The sequence below is a fragment of the Numenius arquata genome, chromosome 5 (assembly GCF_964106895.1).
Source record: "Numenius arquata chromosome 5, bNumArq3.hap1.1, whole genome shotgun sequence".
In the NCBI taxonomy this organism is placed as follows: Eukaryota; Metazoa; Chordata; class Aves; order Charadriiformes; family Scolopacidae; genus Numenius; species Numenius arquata.
In genome coordinates, this window is record NC_133580.1 from 35838842 (window position 1) to 35860881 (window position 22040).

Genomic DNA, 22040 nt, shown 5'->3' on the forward strand with positions numbered 1-22040 from the left:
AACAGAATCACATCATGTTACAAAGGAACAAGTAAGTAAAAGACTGAATGATTAAGATTAAAAAAAAAAAATCAATATGAGCACATAAGGAGGTACTAGTAACTGGACATGAAATTCCAGTGAGCCGCATGAAATACCTCGTGATCCTTTTGTGGACATCACCTGGTGAATGTTTTTAAAGATGAAGTACTACAAGGTACAACATACCTCCATACAGAAAATCACAGTCAATTTTTACACAAATTTCACGGAATTTGGCAAGTTAAAAATAAAATTCTTAGGCTTACCATCATGGCGAGAAAGAATTTTTCTGAGTAAAACATAGAATTATTCTGTTGCATAGAAGCAACAGAGCATGCTATCAATGCTACCAGCTGAATGTTAGAACTCCTATGTCACGCAATATTATAATTCTTATTATTTATTTCCATATATAATAGGGTTAAAAATTGTTCTCAGTGGACAAGAACCTTTAAATTCATTCAATATTCTGACATTATATAAGCAGGAACTGATGGAGAATTAATGACTTCAATTCTGGATTCAGCAAAACAGAAGTCCATTAAGAAGCCCTATAGCATACATAAAGCTTCTAGTGAACTGAAGGAAACTGGAAGGCGTGAGGCTTGCCATCCAGCAAAAACATGCTATTCAGTAGGAGGACTAATGGATAACTATCATCACCAAACCTTTGACAAACCTTAGAAAGGACAATTGGTTGAATTTAGATACAGATGATCAAGAAGTGAGCAGTAAAAAAACCAAACTTGCCAAAGCCTTATTTTGGTATTTAAATGTATCAGTTAAGTGACTAGCACTTCATTGTACAATGAAGTTGCAACAAGGGAAATTCTGTTTATATCTTAGGGAAAAAAACTGCAATGATGTAGTCAAATATTGGAATGATTGCACAGAGACGATGTGGTACCAAAAACCTAAGCGGACAAGGACCTGAGCAACCTGTTCTTAGTTGGCCTTGCTTTGAGTAGAGAGGTTGGACCTCCAGAGAGCCCTCTGAACCTAAATTATTTTGTAATTCTACGGACTATATAGATAAAAAACAAACCAAAAAAATAATCTTTCTTGTATATCTCAAAGAAGATGCATGCTGCAGTTGACTAACACAAAGATGAAAGCTTGTCAAAAATGTATCCGAGTCAAAGTTCCACAGCTGGCAAGTGTCAAAAAAACCCCTCCAACCCAATAAAAATTTGATTTCTTCTAAAATCCTGAAGGGAAGTGGATGCAAAAGAAAATTTTCAAGGCAACACCAGCAGTCCATAGAATCATAGAATTGTCTAGGTTGGAAGGGACCTTTAAGATCACCTAGTGTAACCATCAACCTAACTGATAAAAACCATCAGTAAACCATGTCCCTAGGGAAGCAGGAAAATATAGCAGGACAGAAAAAGCCAGGACTCTTGAAATTTTTAGAATGGCCGAAGAAATCTGATTTCAGCCATCATTTACAAACTCAAGCCAGTAACCTTTAATTATAGTATTGTTACTTAAGAGAGTATGTTTTTCCTTTGCATCCCTCCTCTGAATAAATTGCACGTGACTTCATACTAATTAACAAATGTGGTAAGAAAACCAAAAAGCTCTAAAATACTAGAGGAAAACAATACAATTTATTTTGATCTAGCAGTTTGTCTCCACAGCCCTCTTTTTGGTAAAAGCTCAAGAGAGACTTTATACTCTGCACACCAAGATGGCAGTATCAGTTAAATTCTGCTATAGTAGAAACTTTCTGACCTCCACCATGTTGAGGCGCTACTATTTGTACTTCTGCATCAATTCCATATATTCAAGACATATTAAAAGACATCAAGTCCATAAACTTTTCTGACCCTTTTCTGCTACTTAGCTCATTAATGCTGAAAGCTATTAATTTAACAAATGAATGGGTGATTACCTCTTGAAGAACTCTTTTCATTTTCAGAAGCAATGTCTTCACAGCTGTGCAATCTTGCAGCATCAATCTGAAGGGCAAAGATTCAATGCCTCCACCTTCTTCCAGACCAGTAAAAGGCCACTCCACGGATGGGCTGCCAGCCAGCTGGCTAACACGAGGGTACCTGGCTTCTGCTTGGTCTACCTCCTTCGACAGCTTCAGAGAAAGGTTCCTTAAAACAGAAAACAAACATCAACACTGAAATATGAAAAAGAACTCAATAAGTTTTGGCTTTTAGTTCCTTTGAGTTTAAAAGCGTATTACACATTCACTTTTTGAGCCTTCTAGCATGAATGTCCTTTATAACGTACATCTAGCCATATGGTCTTAGCAATAAAATATGCATTTATAAATGTATCGTTTTCTACATGAATTCAAACTGTGCTCTATCCCACACCCTTCAAAAGACAGCCATTTTCTTAAAACAAAATATCCTATAGGCAAAACTGCTATGGGTCTATTTCATTTCAGTTCAGCTTTATGAAAAAATGAATGTCATGCACTTTCAAAAGCTAAATCACGTTCTTTCATATGCTTTGACTTAGAACTCAAAAAGAAAAGAAAACCGCCGAAGAAAATATTCCCTTATGGGCTTGCCCAGTGACATAAAATGAACCTGCTATTCTATAAAATTTAATTTGAAATTTAATTAATCTGTACTCACTCTGAAGTTTAGTTACCGCTGAAGCTATTAAAGAAGAATATGAAACAAAACAACATGAAGTTGTCGTTGAGAATCTATTAAAGACAAAAGAAAGATTTGGAAAGATTTTGATGGACTTTGGAGGTAACAGAATACCGTTATTTTGCTGAATAAATACTATCTTCCTTTAATATCAGAGCAAGATATCTATAAGTCTCTGCCATGCTGAAGCAAGTCCAGTGAAGATCAAAAAGAAGATGAGGGGGCTGGAGTGCACATTAAATGAAGAGAGGCTAAGAGAGCCAGCTGTGATCAGTCTTCGGAGGCAAAGGGAATCTCACCGATGACCGGAGCAATGTTCCTACTGTGAGGGTGCAGAGGCGATGGAGCCAGGCTATCCTTACAGATGCACAGCAATAGGATGAAAGGCAATAGACAGAAGCTGGAATACAGGGAGTTATGACCAAGTATAAGAATTTTATTTATTTATTTACTCACTTATTACCATGAGGGGGGTCAAACAAAGGAACAGAGGCTCAGCGATGTTATGGAACACCCATCCTTGGAGATATTCACAGTATCACAGGGATATTCACAGGGCAAGTGCCTGAGTAACCTACTCTAATTGGACCTGCTTTGAGCAAGGGCTTGGAACAGAGACCTTCAGAGGTCCCTTCCCACCCATGTGATTCTATGATCTAGAGGTCATAGATTCAACTAGCTGAAATCAGCCACATTCAGCCAAAAGTTTAATAGTAGAAAAATAATTTAAATAGAGATTACTTGACATTTTGGTAGAACAGAATGTAACTAAAACATTAAAGATTTTTCTGGCATGAATGAACTCACATCTTTAATGTTGCACCTATTTTCTCTTTGACCAGCGGTGAAAAAGGACAAATCTGAATGGAGAATAAATCTGAGAATGTGGCTGCACTGTGCAATAGTAGTATATTAATTGCTACTAAATTACAAAAGTTGTTAACAGAAATGCATAATACCCATATTCATAGTAAATTAATTCACTACAATTAAAGATGTTAGCATAAGCGGTGAAGAAAATGACAGTTACTATTCATTTAATGTATAGTTCCAATTTTCTGTTCCATTTGAATTTTCACGCAACACAAAACTGGTTCTGAATTTTAAGCATGGACATATTTTGGAAGGACAAAGAATATTTTTCCATGTGAAATTTTCCTTAGTTAACTTTGGTTTCATAGGAACCACATACAAAAAAGGATTAATGTCATTTCTCAAGACAAGCAATTCTCAATGCCATACTAACAAATTGGAAATGAGGCTACTGGAATTATCTTTCATGGATTGTTCATTTTTATATTTTGCAAGCTATGCAATGTGCACAATGTGTTAGATCAAGAAATGCACCACGGAGATCATGGATACAGACAGATGCTCATGATGGTAAATGGAACTAAAATTTGCTAATCCAGGCTTTTCAAGACTCTCATAAAACAATGAAATTAGTCTATTTTAATTTTTAAATACATTGAAACAACTTTGTGAGTAGAATATTTTGTGTCCTTTAAAATAATAATATGAGGTGGATGGTAAAGGTGCTTTTGACTGAAGGATATTAAGCCACTGCTGGTTCATAGCCTTTATTAAAGAAGCCTCAGGTATAAATCACACAAAGAACAAACTTTTAACTGAAGTTTCATAACATAGGCCACCTTTACGGGTTTATAAAAGAAGCCATATTCAAACTACCAGAATCTACACTTGAGTAAGATTTATGTAGCCAGAAAACCATATTCTTTAAATTGAGTAATATGACACAACAAGATCCTCTATTTTCCTGCCCAGTGCCTGCAGGCTGGGAGAAAAATTATTCCTTAGAATATTCTGCATGTTCACTTTGTGAGTTCCACCAAAGTTTCATCTTCCTCATGCTCCTGAACAGGCGTCTTATGCAGGTAACATCCTGACACTGAGGAAGGACCAACTTAAGACGTAATGCCTCCTAGGAGGAGTCTTCTACAGCACATTATCAGAGAGAAGAACCTGTCATCAATATCAATGGCAATACCCTGCTGCCCCAGCAATGTGGAAACAAGCAGTACTCTTGCAGAACTATCATCCTCTCTGACATGGAAGGGATACCGTGTTTATGTATAAGTTATAAATGTATTGGAAATACAGCAAATCTTAATTTCAGCTGAAGAAAATACCTTCAATGAGTTCAGTGGGCTTTATGTTGACAGCACACAAAATTACCATATTTTCAAATACAGAACCTTGTACTAAAAGCACCATAATAACATATCACCACTCATGGTCATAAAAGTTTAAAATCTAACTCAATTGCTACTGGAAAATGGCAACTCAGATTTGGTATACAGTGAGCATTCAGATCATATAGTACCTCTGAACTATCTGAAGAGAATATAACTGCTCCATGAGAGAAAAACTCTTCACTATCTGATACAACTCCTTCTACTTGCTGCAGGAACAGCTCATTTTAAATTCATTCCAGAACTGATTTTTCATCAAGTTCATTATTAACAATTTCCAGGTGGTCTATTACAGTATTATTATGGTAATCCACTGCAATTCATCTCAAAGCAGCAGTAGAGATTTAGCAAGGAAAAAAAAAAGTTCATACCAAAATTAGAAGTTTCCCCTTACTAGTAAAACACCTCTTTGCCTCTGAAGCTGGGAGAGAGGGCTGGCCCCTTGACCAGCAGGAGCTCCTTACAGATAGCCAGCCCCCTCCACCATTCAAAGATGCATTTATTGTAACAAAAACATTTCACAGGCAACTTTTATTTGTGATAAACTTCTGAAACTGTGGACAAAAAGCCTCAAAAGGTTTATTTTAATGACTAAAGACAATGTATTTCACTTAAATGACAATATTAATTCTATATTATTATCAACATAAAATATTTCAGAAAAGTAATTTGATCACTTTTAAGTATATGGCTCCTGTCTGAGCTCTAAATTTGTCTGACAAACACACTCACTTAGGCTACGTTCCTACTTGAATAATACCATAGCTGAAAATGTTCCTGGGCACTGGAAGTCAGTCAGTGTTAAAGCACTTTTGAAATGGCCTAACCCAATGCAGCTATCAGTCTTTCAAACAATTCCCTGGCATGGTTTGGCTGTCAGTACAGGCAAAGTAGACGCGACCACACCATTCCGGAGAATGTCAGTGGTGCAGATATGCACTAAAGAACGATCCCATGTAGATGTTACCTCAAATCCCTGAGTATGGCCATAGAGCCATGAAGAACCAAGCTCGAGATGTGAAACCCAGGCAGACTCCTAGGCCAGAGAAGAGCCAGCCTGTTTCAAAAGGTCTGAAATGAACTGTGGATGCAGTGGCAAATCACAGCTGAGAAAAGTGGTAGGAAGCTGCTCTTAATTTTCTCCCAGGTATTACAGATTTCACTTCCCAGTTAACAAGTGGTTCTCATATTCTGTTTGATGAAGATCAGACAAAGTCTGACAGATGGTATACTTAAAACTCTGCCCAGTCCTCTAGATCAGTATCATAGGGAAACAGGGTAATTCAAGTTGCTCAAGTGGTGTCAACCTAAAGCCTGAGGAATACCTACTATACAATTGTTACATCATGTATGTTACATCTAAGAGGACCACAAATGACAACAGAGAAAAGCAAGCTTAATGTCAGTAGAATTACTGTCACCATAAGGTCTGAAAATCCACAGAAAATTTGTTACAAATTTGTAAATGTTAAATAGGGTGAAAACCTGTACAATTTGATGGTACTTTGGGCCTACTGTCTTGTTTCTGTTGTATCTGTACATATCCACTGAACACTATGAAAATATTTCCTCATTTTTAATGGATAAAAAAATCAGAAGCTACAATATCCACATCTAGCAAAATGGTAGTGCCATTAAGACAGAGTTCTATTTCAAAACCAATCTTTATTGAAATAGTGAGATAGCATTAAAATAATCAATCAGTGACTTTTAGCATTTTAATAACCTCCATAAATCCAATGCAACTGCATGTTAACTGAGGAAGAGACACAATTGTGCAGCTCCTTTCAAAGCTTTTTTCCTTTAAGACGGTAGAACAAGAACGACTTTCTTATTGCAAAGCATCTTTAAAGGATTTTACTGCAAAAAAAAGGAAAAGAAAAAAAGGACCCAAAGATTTGCAACTTGAGCTAGTTTGAGTTATTCTTCCTTTCTTACTGATCCTCAGATCAATGATTTGAAAAGCTTATGGTAATTTGAACTTCACTTACATAAAGATCCCCAGATTATGTGGAGTTTAATCTTCTTAGATTTCATCAGCAGTGCTCAAGATGTTGCTATAGCAGAATTAGCTTAAACTAATACAATTGGTCCCACAGAGTCTGCACTTCTTGATACTAGCTTAACAGAAGAGAACCCACATAACACTGGGCATCAGGAAGGCTCTGCAAGCAGACCAAAAGATTGCAGCCTCTATGGGAAGATTTGCACATACCTTCTTTCTTCCCTGAGGGCTTATCTTCTAAAGCAGGGTCTTAGAAAAAGCTTTAAATCACTTATTTTCAGTGTTTGAATGTGCAACTGTATGTGTGTATATTCACATATAAATACACCGTGTATATATACACACGTATATATTTTTACATATGCATAGTTACAAAATTCACATGCACGCATATATAAGCACATATGCATTTTATCTTTACAAATATTTCTGAAAAAAACCCCCTCTAACTCTCTCTTATTTGTTCATAACTTGGCCCATCAGGAAACATATGTCCTTTTACACTAGAAAAATGTTATTAGCTCCATACAGAGGTCATATCCTAAAATCCTTTTCCATACAAATCTAGATAACCTTCAGACCATATATTTTTTTCTCTCATCCAGAATTTTTTTTTCTCACCAACAGCAAATAGATGAAGGGGATCCTCTTCTAGAAAAAACACTAATTACTATTTTGAGAAAGGTCCCTCAGCTGGACTATATAAGACACAGAAGAGCAATTACTTCTGATTTTTAGAGAAAAATCTGCCTATCTGAAACACTACCAAAATTTAGCTCAAAGCACTCTGTGGCTCTCTTACAATGGTGTACATTACAGTCAAGACCTATAATCATCCCAGGTTGAATCTTAACCTCTGAGTAATCTCTCGCTAATCTCACTTAGTAAGAGACATGTTCTATCCCAAACAGTTTACAACTGAAATATATGGATGTGTTTCAGAAAAAAATGAAAGGTCTTTTCCCATGTTTAGCAGAAATTGGGCATAGACTTTTAAAAGCATGTTCCTAAATATTCCAATGAGCATAAAAAATAATATAGTGCTAAGGGCCTAAATATTCTCAAGCTCTGGTCAAGGAGGATAAAAATTGCCAAACTCCTTACTCAGTTCTGAAAACGCAGCTTTTGCAATACTTAGAAGATAAAAAGGTAACCAGAACATAAACACTTGGCTAACTACCCATATTAGCATTCTTTGGCATCAAAATTTATACCACACTGTCTCACACAATTTCTCAACATTACTTCTGTTCTAACAGAGAATGCTTCAGAAGTTATAGGAAGGACATCTCAGAACATTAAACCGCACAGTGTCATAAGGTACATATCGTTTGACATTTTACAGCTTTTAGAACTATGTATCATTTATTGGTACTCTGATACTATGATTTTTCAAGGTCAGCCTTTTAGAGAAATAATGTTTGGTATCTGTCACTATCAGACTATGCACCCACACACAAATGTGCACACAAACTCTAATAGCTAGTGCTGCTATAAGTTAAGAGACTGTCAACCTTTTCCATTATAAGCCCTTTTCTTTCAAAGGTTTATATCACAGCCATAAAGATTTCCTTTGGGCTGGAGGGCTAGAACCTGGTGATCATGAAATATGGAATCAAATTAAAAAAAAAAAAAGGAAAAAAAGCCCTCCATTTTTCAGCTGCTGGTACAGCTGATAAGGGCATGTCAAGCCTTTCTTTCCTTTCCCTAAATTCAACAGGAGTCAAGAGCTCTGTTTATATCCCCTGATCTAGCACACAAAAACACAACACTTAAGATTTTAGTCCTTTTCTTCCTCCTGGAATCTATTAGGAAAATTTAAATGTGATACAAATAAGATAATGTAATACCATACAGTAACTGGACAACATCGAAAAAAATAGCTAATGGGAAAAGAATGGTGGGGCTTATTCAATTTCAAGTGCAGTAGTAAATAAAGCACTACAGACAAAACAGGAAAAGTAAATGAGGCTGTCTGGGTGTTGAGAGTTTGTTAGAGTTTGATTCTTTTTAATTAATATTTTTTTTCCCCAAAAAATTCAGCAGGTGATCATTCTTGAAACTATTTTACAACCGGTATACAAAATATAAATTGCAGCTTAATTATGCACAAAAGCACACAGTAACTCACATTACATCTCTGGTTGGGGTATAAACAAAAGAAGCCTTACCTTTTATTTGGACAAAGGATAATTCTACCTGCAGGCATTGCAGCCTTTGTAAACACTACGTACTTCTGATTAGACACTGCCTCAGCACACATAAAAGCTAAAGGCACTTCGTGTCCTCTCCGCATCTCACTCCAAATGCACTCCACGGAGCTGACCAACTCAGCTGACCTGGGACTAGAACGACAAAATTTTGATCTAATCTATTAAAGATGACAAGCATTCAAGTGTGCCCAGCAAACTTTATAGTATTGGGGGAAAGGAGAAATATAAATCTGTTTTGCCACTGTCGCCTTCTAGATCAAAACAGCATTTCTCCTCACCTTTGCTCTCTGCTCTAAACGCTTGAGTCTTGCTTTTAGAAATTGTGCGAATGGAACATAAAACTTTCAAGTTTTTATGAGGTTAAAAAAGGTTAAAAAAAAGCTGGAAAATCACAATGGATATTGGATACGATGACTGCCTTTCAAGAAGCACAAAAAGTGTCCTCCTTTCATTCAGTTACCAAACTAGTTTGCCTTACTTAAAAACAAATTGTCAAATACTTCCTACTACAGGTCAGCATTTTTTGCTACCAAGGCTTTTCAAAATGCTGCTCAAAATGATGTATATTTCAAATGAAAAAAAAAAAAAAAAAAAAGCATTTTGTGTGCCTGGCAAGAAGCTACACAACTGTTAGTATAGGCTTCATTGGGAAGATAGATAAGTTAGCAGGTAAGGTTAAATGCAGTAAAAGACAAAAGGACAGCAGGATTTGCAACAAATATTTGCTTAGTGCCTGGCAGAATTCACAGACGTGAGTTAGACAGGTAAGATGGACTTCCAGTGGGACCAGAAAATTAAGTGCAAAACTCATATACTTTATAAAGGAGACAAGCCTTCTTGGCTACCTCACTTCAAGTCCAGTCTGACCTGGTTTTTAAATATTTGGGTAGCACCTAACCACATTACCACTGCATAAAACAAGATACTATCTTTTGATTAAGCTATTAAGCATTAAGAACACTTGTGTGAAGCAAACAGGCAATTCGTTATATCTTGTGTTGGCCGAGAGGTTCATCTGAGATGCATAACAGTCAGTTTCAAAGGTCTAATTAATATTTGCTAAAATACCCAAAGTGGAATACCTTCCTTGCCTGGTTGCTTTCCTTACATCCCACCCCCTACCTGCCTTCACCCTGGAAGTGATTCATCAAATCATAGAATGGATTGGAAGGGACCTTAAACATCATCCAGTTCCAACCCCCCTGCCATGGGCAGAGACACCTCCCAATAGACCAGGCTGCTCAAAGGCCCATCCAGGGAACTCTTCCTGGATGGTGTCTGATTACAGAACATGCCAGGGCTTAGGATCATGCCAGGGCTTGAGAACAGATACAGACATCTAAATAATTATGCTATAGGCTATCATGCTATAGTCACACACTCCACTAGGAAAAATACACATGCCTACAGGATTAGATGGCAGCTGAATGCCAGAAGAAAGTGGACCAAAACTTCAGTAGAGCTGAGCAGTTGGAGTTAAGGGATGCCCTGTACCACAATTAGTTAGTTAAAACTCTGTGGGCATACAGAAAATTCCAACCAGTAACCCTAAAATGTACCATTAGCTCTGTACATTGTCACATAGTAAAATATATAACTAGTAATATAATATAATCAGTATTTACAAACACAGCTTTCTGAGTAAACAAAACATTCAACACACTTTAATGGAATCACCACCATGGTCCTTCATTTTGGTGAAAGTATATGATTAAGCAAGTGTATCCCTTCTCATTGCCCTCTAACAGCTTAAGAATAATGAGTAGAAAAGTATTATGTTTAAATTCAGAGGATACATTCCACCTACTTTATGTAGGGAATTTGATTAATTTGTCAGTAAGAAACTGCAACTTTAAAACCCATCCTATTTCATTATCACATAAAATAGTTGGAACCTAATGTTTTTGTCAAAAGAGCTTTTATGTTAAATCCTCTTTTATGACCAATAAATGAAAGCATGTAATGGATTTAGGAACATAATTTATAAAGAAAGCCAGAACATGCATGTTACTATATAACCATACTTAAAAGACAGCAATCCACTAGAGGTTTTTTATGCTTAAATTGGATTCTTCTATAAGGTTTTTAGGAAACATTATGGAATTGATCTTATACAAAATTTCCAGTTCCACAGACAAACATATGAACATCCACAGTAACTTCAAAAGCCTGATTTAAATAAAAGTAACAAAACAGCATGAGAAATCCAGCACCGATACTAATTAAATACACCACTTATTTAGTGAAGTTTGCTGATAAAAAACTTCATGCAGCTCTTGGCGCAGTGGTTGCAAATACTGTATTTTCTTGCTAGCTGAATTCTAGAGCATATGTGTCTATGTGTGCATGTGCGTACATATATTTGTTTTATATTATCAAGGAGTCTCATATAAAAACCTGAGCTGGAAGGGACCCATGAGAATCGAGTCCAACTCCTGACTCCACACAAGGAAGCTGTTGAAATCATAAAAAAGAGCAGTGCTTTCAAGCAAGAAGTGAAAAAGAAATCTTCCTCAGTCCATTCTCTGATGTGAAATCCGTTGTTTCATGATTAACAGTTCCTGGCAGACTTAGACATGACACAATAAGTATTTTTCCCACAGTTAAATAATATATAGTTTCTGCGCTCCAGCCAAAACTGATCATAAATGAAGTGTATAGAACAGAGGAAATAAAGAAACTTCCTTTGAGGATAACAGCATAAAAGCTACCCAAGAACTGTAGGTCTGAGCTAAACACTGAGCTAAACCATTAGGTGGATGTTGTCTATGAAGAGTGCCAGGTACCAACGTGGAAGTAAATAGCTCACATCTAGATATATGTCATCTTAAAACGTATGTAAGAGACTGGGAGCTCCACAAACACAAAGAAGTCCCAGGAACCACTCACCTTCCAGAGGCACAAAGCCCCTCTCCCCCTCCCCCTCCCCCCCCGAACGCTGCACAGCTCAATGCATCAACTTACAAAACTGCCATTGGCATAAATAGAGGCCAATCAATTATTAAGAAAAAATTCCCAGCTACATAAGGGCATAAAAACTTGTAAGTTGTGGGACCCTTGAGGCATTGTTTCCTCGTGAGTGTCCTCAAACTACCAGAGGGCTGGTATTCATTCAGACAGGTTTCACTTACAAGGCAGGTGTTGCAGTGTGTGCACTCAGATTTTAATTAGTGAAATTAAAGCCCTCCAAAAGCACATGCTCGATTTTTTTTAGACAAAGACACTAGAGACCAAACAAAAAAAAAAAAAGCAATAAACTAATTAATGTGTAAATTAACCTAATTGCTTTGTTTTTACATGACATGATCAATCACAGCGCCACAGCAAAAATGTGTTATTTTATCATACAGTGAAACTAGCCCACCTACAGGAGATTTCTCTGCCTTTGCCAGTATGGCATTCATTGTTTTTCTTTTTGATTGTAAATAACTCATTAAAAGATAATAAGAATATTTATTTTTACTAAAGGGCAGCAGCAGTGTTCCTGTACTGCCTTCTTACAGAAAACATTCCTGCACCCTCCTTTCCCCTATATTAATAATAATTTAACCTACTGTGACCACATCAATCTAAAAAATTGGAAAACTAAGGCCAGAGGCACATGAAAAAGAAAAGTTCAGTTTTGTTGACTGGGAAGGCCCAAAGCTCAGATATCTGAATCATATTTAAATATCTCTAAATATTTATTTGTGCACCAGCACACAGAAGGAAAAAGCATGCTAAAACTTAATACAAGCACTGAGTTGTGCATTGCTTACAATATTTCTGCGTTGATGGAGCGTTACTTGATATGCAAGTCCTTATAAACTATGCCCCACCAGAAGCTTCATTCTCTCTACTATGCCTCATCTCTCTCACTACCAGGGCATTTGGTCCTCTGCCTTTTAACACTGTTTTTCAGATTGCCACTTTAAATATTTTTTTTCAGTTGTTTACACTCTTGTTGTTACTCTCTCTACTTTGGGGACTCTGGTTGAATTACCCTAATATTCGGAGTTACTGTAATTGCTCCTAGTTTGCAATGCCAGGCTTATTTAAAGTTGAGACTAACATGAAAAGCAGAGCTGTGCAAAACTATGCAAGTCTAGAAAAGGTGCATCTCACTGAAAACGTATGGCCCATGACTTGACTTTAATGCCTGGTGTCTGAAATCTTTTGCACTGCACATACTCAAATTTTAAGCAGTAAATAACAGTAATATTCAGAACACAGTTTCTTTTAATTTAACAGTAGTTATAACCTATACTATTAATTTATTCAAGGTTGTAACAAATAGGATAATGAAAAAACACACTTGAAAACATCGCTTTGAGGATGTTATTAAGAATTTAGATTATTAATTTATAATAGAATTCATAGCATTTCTTTTGTGAAAAATTAAATGTACATTACATAAAAGAGTGATTGATACTTTTAGTTAATAATTTTGAAAACTCTGTCAGGAGAGCATTAATAACATGTTGCCCTAATAACTGTTGGAGTGTGTGTTAAAACTTGCTGTCCAAAGCTCCAGCTAGACTGAGACTAAAACTGGATTTACCAACTCATTTATTTACAAGGCACTTAGCAATACCACTCCAGCTTTTGTAACAAATTGAATTTTTTTTCAATAAAAGTTTTATTTTTCAATAAAAATTTCTGGCCTGCTTTGTTGCCAGATACAGCTTGAAATTTTGATATAAGCACAGTCAATAGATTTTGAAAGCAGGAGACAACTCAAAAGTGCACATGCAGACAGTGGACAATCTCTGAATTTAGCATTGCTTGACTTATGACTCTGAATCTTCTGTGTTGCTAATGCAAGGCCATCCTCCTGCCTTTGCTTTCAGGGACCAGACACTTACATTAGCATACATATTGCTAGCCAGGCTGTCGTTCTCTAAATCTGACACACAAAACCTTAGGAACACTTCAGGGTGTACATGCATCAATAGGGAAAATGTTGCACAACTACACATAGGACACTGGTGAAAGAGAAAAGAAGAGAAAGAATTAATTAGCAGGGGGTGACAGAAGGATGAACAAGGTATTTGGCTGCTATTACCAGAATGGGCGGGCTGGCTTGCTTGCTTACTTGCTTTTTTTCTTTCTCCCCTCTTTTTTTACTGGGGGGGGGTGGGGTGGGGTGGAGTGAGGGTGGGGAGGGGGGGTGGGATGGTGGTGGTTTTTGGTTGTTTTGGGGGAGGGGGGTGATTTTATGTGGTTTTCTCTTTCAGAAGAGAATTTTGTCTTCTCACACATTTGAACAAGCAATGAGACATTTTGAGAGCAACTGTAGCAAAAAGAGAAGCAAACAACATGCCTAGGAATAGAGGAACATTCTCTGGGCCTGTAATTAGATGTATAATTAGTCTGGGGTGTCTCAGCCTTAAGACTAATGTCACAACTTTAATAGAATAAACAACAGAAGAGACTGTGTTCAGAAGTGCCCTCTGTGAGGCGCTTGGGTGGGTGTCTTTTTTAGGGCTTGCAGAGAGGTGTGAATACCCATCTCCTGGAGCCATACCTCTGCTTCCAGCAGGGGCCTAAGTGAATGTTATCTCATCTTCTCTTTTGTGCACACTGAAGAGTACTTGACATTTAAAACTAGATAACGCTGGCTGGTAGCAAAGGGAAAGGTTTCTATTCACACCAAGCTGCATAAAAACCCATCACTACCTTTGCTCAACTGTCTTTTAAACAAAGCCCAGAATGCAAATACTGCCCTGTCCAAAGATGGAGAAAATGATAAAAGTCATGTTCTCTGCTGTGATGTCTCCCAGAGAAAAAAGCTCGTTCTGGTGAATATAGTGAAGGGCACCGATCAAAAAGGGATAGTCATTTTTTTGCATAGGACTGACAAATACGTATTTGACAAATATACACTGTTTTTCATCTGCTTTGTGTGGAGTTGATAAGGAAAGATGAACCCGATATCAAATTACATCTTAAAAAAAATCTTGGTGTCATAAACCCACAGGGAAGCTAGCAGCATTCACTTAAATCCACAGTTCTTAGGCCCCAAAATCGAAACAGCATGCCTTTGAGTCTGCATCTAGCCATTTATGAAGATTTTTACCACCTAACTAAAAAGTTATTTTATTGGTTAAATTAGCAAGTTGATGTAAACTGTGGTCAAAGCTTCAGATGAGGAAGAGGGAACGAAAGACCCATAGTATTCAGAACACATATTATTAGTTGTTCCTTGGAGAGGCCAGGAAATGTTCACATTCCTCCGATGCAATATAAAGGAGCACAGGACGTCTGTCCTTGAAATCTGTGATTCCATCTCACTTCTTTAGTCTCACAATATCCCTTCTCTCACAACCTATGTACCTGTATCTCCCACACTTTTAGCTCCTGGCTGCAACCTCTCAAAACTACTTGAGGTGTTTTCACAAAGGAAGAAGATAATCTCCTTACCCACAACCCCAACAAGCCCCTGCCTTTCTTCTCCTGCAAGGCAGGAGCAGCCAGCATAATAAATCGATGTAATTAAGCACAATCAAACTAAACTGAAAATAGGCTGATCTAGAAGGTCCTTTGACCATCACCAGTACGAGGGTTTCAACAAAACTCCAAGTATAATCTCTAAGCTTTTTCTCCTTCCCAATAGAACCACAGTCTATCTTTTGATGAAATAAATTTTCAGCTTGGCCAGGGTCATATGGCAAAGCACAATGTTTGGCAGCAAAATCTGGCAGCAGACAATTAAATAAATAAGTTTTCCCTCAGAGACATTTTTATTAGTTCTAGAAGCAGCATTTTGAAATTTTAGTATCATCCATCAGGCAAAATGAGCCCTGATGGGTTGCAGCCTGCAATTTTTTTTCACACAACATCATTTGTCAAGCTTTTTGTTTAATTTTCAAGAACAAATGCAATGTTGAAATAAGACAAGGAAATGGAAAATCCTATATCAGAGCACAGTTTAAGCAAAAATCTCTTCTAAATTACTTTGTAAGTCCTGCAATATTACAAATTATTTTTAGAAAACAGAAAAGACATTAACCTAATGCAGATGGTTCCTCCTTCACCCCATCACTCCTGAATGAAGTCCTTCACAGGAATAACTAAGAGACAAATGAAGCAACTCATTTAAATGAAGGCAAAAACTGTACAGTAGCCAATTAACACCTTTATCCATGTGTCAGAAAACAGGGAAGAGCAAATCGAAACCTACTGGACCTCTGATTTGCACTTGCAAAGCCCTGCAAAACAGCATGGTGAAAGGTAGGAGATCTTTACTCTTGCTCCTCAGAATAAGTCACTAAGAGTTTTTGACATGCAAATCTTGCATGTCACAAATCATGTGCTCTTGCCACAGCACTAATAAAGGGAAGAGAAAACATGAAAATGTAAAGCAGAAGGCACAGGAATATTAACTTCATTTTTAAAGCAAAATAAGTGAGGACAACTAAAATAATTGCAATCCTCAAGCCTTTAAGAGGAAGACCAGAAGCCCCTACCACACTACCAACAGAGAGGAGCCCTGTGGATCCCACAAGGACAATTAAGCTACACAAGAATAAATGATTGTCCCTTCAGAACACGAACCAGAGAAGTCACTTGGGTATTTACTGCAGAGACTGCTGTATCACTATAATTGTTGAGGCAGCCACTGAAACAAGCAAAAGTTTTAAGGAAGAAAGTTTACCGTGGTGTATCTTTATTAGTCTCTACTATTCCTTGTTTTTATCCTGCTTGGCTGATTAAGTGAGACAATTGGTAATGTTATTTGTGTAGATGACATTTTTCCCCACGGCATCATCTAAAACAACAGGCTGAGCATTCTATACTTAATTACTTTATTTCCAATTTTGTATGTGATACAACTTTTTTTAAAAAAAAAAGTTTGGTATTTTAATCAGCATTAAATTCCAGTGCTTCAAGACACACAGTGGGTAACTACAGTTGAAAATGGCAAGCTATAACCAAGGTGATAAAATAGCGGTTCTGCACCTTGATTGATATATTTATGCCTGTCTCTATATTCGCTATGCTCATCTCTGAAACCAGTGAAAGCTATGGAGGTTGGAAAATATATACATAGCCTTTATCCACAAAATTCCTGGAATTTAACCAAACTAAACAAGCTTCTGTTCATAGGCTCATAAGTTTATAAATAGAAATAGGTACAAAATTAGTATTAGAGATGTGTGGTAGCTGGCAGTTTTGTCATTTTATATCTGGTAAATGCTCCCTCTTTTATTCTTGATATTGACAGCAAAACCAATTAAAGCCTTGGATAGGTGAACTGCTTATTACAGTACACATAAGTTAAAATACATAAACCTATTTACAGCTGAAATGCAAATTTCTCTCTCTAAACTAGCAAAAATCTCTTCAAGTTTTTGAACAGTATGTTGTCCAGTTTAAGAGTACAAATTTAGAAAAATCAATTACAAATATTACCTGGGGCTAGTGCTCTTATATGAGAAATATCTGGACTTTTAATAACTTAATATAAGCAAGATTTCTACTTTATATCCCTGCTTAAGTTGGTACATTTTATCATCACACCAAACTGTTCCTTAAATGTGAAAGGAAAGTACTGATCCTCTCATTAGCACTACTGGCTAGAGGAGCAGTAAATTTCATGGCAATCATTCATCCAAATGTTGGTAATAAAACATAAAATATATCCTGAGAAGTTTTTAGAAAGGAAGGAAAATAATGTACAGTGAACGTATAGGGAGGTATTGTTGAAGAACATCCACTTCCCAGCCTGGGGGATGTTATTTCACATGTGTTCCAGCAGTCTATCTCTGTGCATGTTCCAGCTCAGGAGGAGATCAAAAGCAATTTCATATTCTGCTGAGGCATTTCAGAGCTTATCACACTACTTGTGTAACTTCAACTGTGGTCTCTCCTGACTCTCTCCACTGAATTTCAAATTTCAACATCTACGTGGAAAAAAAATCCATTTTCAGTTAGCTTGCCATCAGCATTTAAAGTCACAAAGCACAGTTAAAGCAGAGGACTTTTTAAAAAAGAGCTACCTTCTACTGAAAAACCTGAAGAGTAGGGGCAGCTCTTACACTGGGTACTGCAGGGTCCATCCCTAGCAGAGCATTAGCAGGTGAACTTGGTCAAGTATTTCTCAGTCATTTCACTTGTGTGTTAAAGGCCCAATGGACATGCCAATGCCAAACCCAACATCACAGCACACCACAAACAGAAGTGTATTGTGCCTGTGCAGTGGCCTCAGGGCAGGGTGAGGTAAGAAAAGGGTGAATCATCCCAGCTAAAAAGTATAAGAGCTGTTCATGCTCTAGGAGTGAACTAATCCCAATTTTGTACTTTGATGATACTGAACTGAGTGGGGAAGTGGACACTTCAGAAGGGAGATCCACCCTGCAGGAAGATCTGGATAGGCTGGAAGAATGGGCTAACGAGAACCTTATGAAGTTCAGAAAGGACAAGTGTACGGTTGTGCAGCACAGGCTGGGATCTGCCTGGCTGGGGAGCAGCTCTGTGGAAAGGGGTCTGGGGGACCTGGTGAACAAGAAACTCAATATGAGGGAACGGTGTGCTGTTGCAGCAAAAAAAGCCAACAGGATGCTGGGGTGCACCAATAAGTGCATTACCAGCCAAGATAAAGAAGTATTATCCCACTCTACTCAGTGCTTGTCAGGCCACACCGGGAATACTGTGCTCAGTTTTGGTCCCTGCTATACAAGAACAATGGACAAGTCAGCCTGGAGAGGGTCCAGAGATGATCCAAGGACTGGGAAGCCTGCTGTACGAGATAAGGCTAAGAGAACTGGGTTTGTTCAGCTTTGAGAAAAGGAGGATCAGGGGAGACTTTATCACCATGTTCCAGTATTTAAAGGGTGGCTGCAAAGAAGATGGACACTCCTTTTTTACAAGGAGTCACATGGAAAAGACAAGGTGTAATGGGTACAAGTTACTTCTGAGGAAATTTCGACTGGACACAAGAGGAAAATTTTTCACAAGGAGAACAATCAGCCATTGGAATAATCTCCCCAGAGAAGTAGCAGATTCCCCATCATTGGCCACTTTTAAGATTCAGATGGACAGGGTGCTGGACCATCTTCTCTAGGCTGTGCTTTTGCCAAGAAAGGTTGGACCAGATGATCCTTGAGGTCCCTTCCAATCTGGTTTTCTATGATTCTATGATATTTCTGAACAATTATTCTGAACCTCTAGAAGACCATTCCCACTAAAATGTTTTCATTGCCTCCATTTCATGGTTGCAGAAATTAGGATAAAGATTTAGATACATAAGAGAAGGAACTTCGTGTAGCAGAATGCTGTGATCTATCTGATGTGACACAGGTTACTGCTGATGAAGGGAATTTTTAGGTGAAAAAACAAGTTTCGCTTATGTAAAAGTGTGGCTTTTACCTTGTACCACCTCACCATCTCAACGCATTATATTCACTGCATGAGGTAATTAATGCTGTTTCTTGACCAATTGAAGATTCCTGACATATATGTAAAAATTGCACTTAGGTAGTTGAGAGCAGAAGGGAGCTCTCAGCCACCCACAGCAACAATGCAAGGGCTCAAGCAAAAACATGCAGAACAAGAGAAAGGGCATATAATAAAAAATACTCTCTTCCTCAAGGACTTGTATGTGAAAGCAGAGGGTATAGAAGAGAAGTTATCACTTCATTCCGTGCCGCGAATCCCCCAAACTATACTTCCAAACACATTCCAGTAATGTCAGACAGATGGTAAAGAGTGATTTCAGTGGTTTTAGGTGAACACACCTGGCTAAAAGCCTTATTATTCATTTGTTTCCTTAATTCTATCTAAGACACTCAAGAACAGTTTGCCTTGCTAGTGTTTTCTAACATTTAGGTATTCTTCCCCCATTGCACTTGTTTCCAAGAAACAAAACCTTGCAAATGGAAAAAGGGATGGGAAGAGAACTTACTGGAGCAATACAGTCATAAGAATAAAAATATTGTTTGAAGATATGTGTCAGTTTTTCTGCTCTTTAGGTAGAGCTGCTTAGAAGGACAGAAGGACTACAACAGAGTCTATTCTTTGCTCTCTGAATGCAAAAACAAGAAAATACTTGTTTTGGATATTCCTTCCAAACTTGTGATGACAAGACTTGTTATTGCTGTGCTTTGAAAATCCTACCAAGAGCCAGAGTCACACCACATCACCAATTCACTACCCACCATTACTTCCTAATAGAAATAATAACTGGAAAAAAATAAACATCAAGACAGGCATCTCATAAGGAAGTGGAGCACAGAAGCTGAAATAAAAACCCTTCCTGAAGCACTAAATAAACACACACATGATGAAGTTTTATTTTAACCTTGCTTAACCTTTAACCTTATATGGGCTGCAGTGTTTGAAAATGACTCCTGAAACCAGAGCCTGAAACTCTCACCCTTCCTGCTAATTAATTTAGCAAAATTTTTATGCTCAGATCAAATTGCTTGCAAGAATTCCAAGTCCATTCTCCTGCCTATGAAGTTAATTAAAAAGTAATCTCTCAGACTCACTGTTTCCCAGACGAGATTCATAGTAACTTGCAACTTGCATACTATAAATAATAATGCTTATTATGCATACGTAACTGCTACAATGTTCTCAATTTGAGAAACAAGATATTTGAAGTATTAAAAGTATACCACTGACTTAACATTCAGCACACGTAGTTCCTTCTCTACCCGTCCTTTGTTGTATTATTTTCAGATTACAGATTATATTCTAAGTATGCTATAATTTTTTTAGCTCATATCTAGAAAGACTCAGTCATATTTATTTTCTTTAAATACCCTCTTGTATTGCATCATTTTGTTTCTACTATGCAACTTACACATCATTGTTGCAAATGGGGCAAAACGGGCCACTCAGCTAAGAATATTTTAAAATAGAAATAATATGGAGGGAGAAGAGAAAAAAAATATATTTATGGTAATAACCTTAGCAACTTTAATAAATAGCTAATTGCTGTTGCAATCCTAATTGCATTATCAGTAAAATATTTTAATTTGATTGAGAAATTAATGGAAGACTCTCTGCCACACAGTGTTTCTTTGCAGAACTGACATTTACACCATTTTAAATCCTTGCAGTGAAAATGCATAAAAGCAATACGTGATATAAGACACTCTATACAATCTCATTCTGAACAAAATCCAACGATTTGATTTCACTTAATGTGAAAATCCTTTCTAACTGTTAATGTTTTCATAAAGAGTTCAGTCTCCACTGTCAGAAAAATTTAAACCCCAAAGGGAACTTCTGAAGCATAAATAGGATTAAGATTTCTTGATGCTTTTTATATAACACATTTCATACCCCAAGATGAAAAATCTCAGTGTATGAACAGTTCCCATAAGCCTTTTCTATGCAGATGCTTTTCTTTTTTATCCCAAAGCACAAATACAGTATAAATAGCAATGACAAAGTTTCAGCCTTCATAACGTTAGCTTATAAAATAAATATTAAAGATCACATAAAGGGACACTTCCCATTATAATAATGTACAGCAGACAGCAGGCTTTGGTTCATTCCCTATGGAAAATGTGCCAAACGTGCTCTTCTGTAAAAAGTACATAGCTGAGAAATTCAAATTGTGAAACCTTTGTTCTCCTGCATGTAAATTGCCTTCTCAGTATTGTGTGCCAGAAGGGCTTGCTATGCCAAAAAGAAAGCGGTTGGGAGGAAAAGGAAACAGCAGGAAGTAGGATGTGAATTTGGTGTTACTCTAAAATGTGAAAATCAGTAAGACAAAGAACAGGGTACGCTACTGCACCTAGTACATGTGGCAGGTATCTGAAACTGAGGCAAGCTTAGCAAAGTTGTTGCAATTCTTATAAAGTGAGGTTCATGGCACTACAACCAGGATGACCTGCTGGCAAAATACAAGAAATGGCTTCCTTATGGTGACCTCCTTGCCTCCTTCAGCAAGCATGGTCACACATCTATGTATGAACAATTTTCACCAGAACACATTCTGATATACCTCAACTCTCCCAAATCTTCATGGCTGTCT

At 37.3% G+C, this 22040-nt stretch overlaps 1 protein-coding gene across 2 annotated transcripts in view; it reads right to left on the minus strand.

Moving 5' to 3' along the window:
* The window catches only part of CCSER1 (coiled-coil serine rich protein 1), a 628555-nt gene that overhangs the window by 422565 nt on the left and 183950 nt on the right, over positions 1–22040 (minus strand). For both annotated transcript variants that reach the window (XM_074148037.1, XM_074148036.1), the window contains exon 5: positions 1916–2126. In XM_074148037.1, the coding sequence (XP_074004138.1) occupies positions 1916–2126 (211 nt within the window). The remainder of the gene's footprint in view (positions 1–1915; positions 2127–22040) is intronic.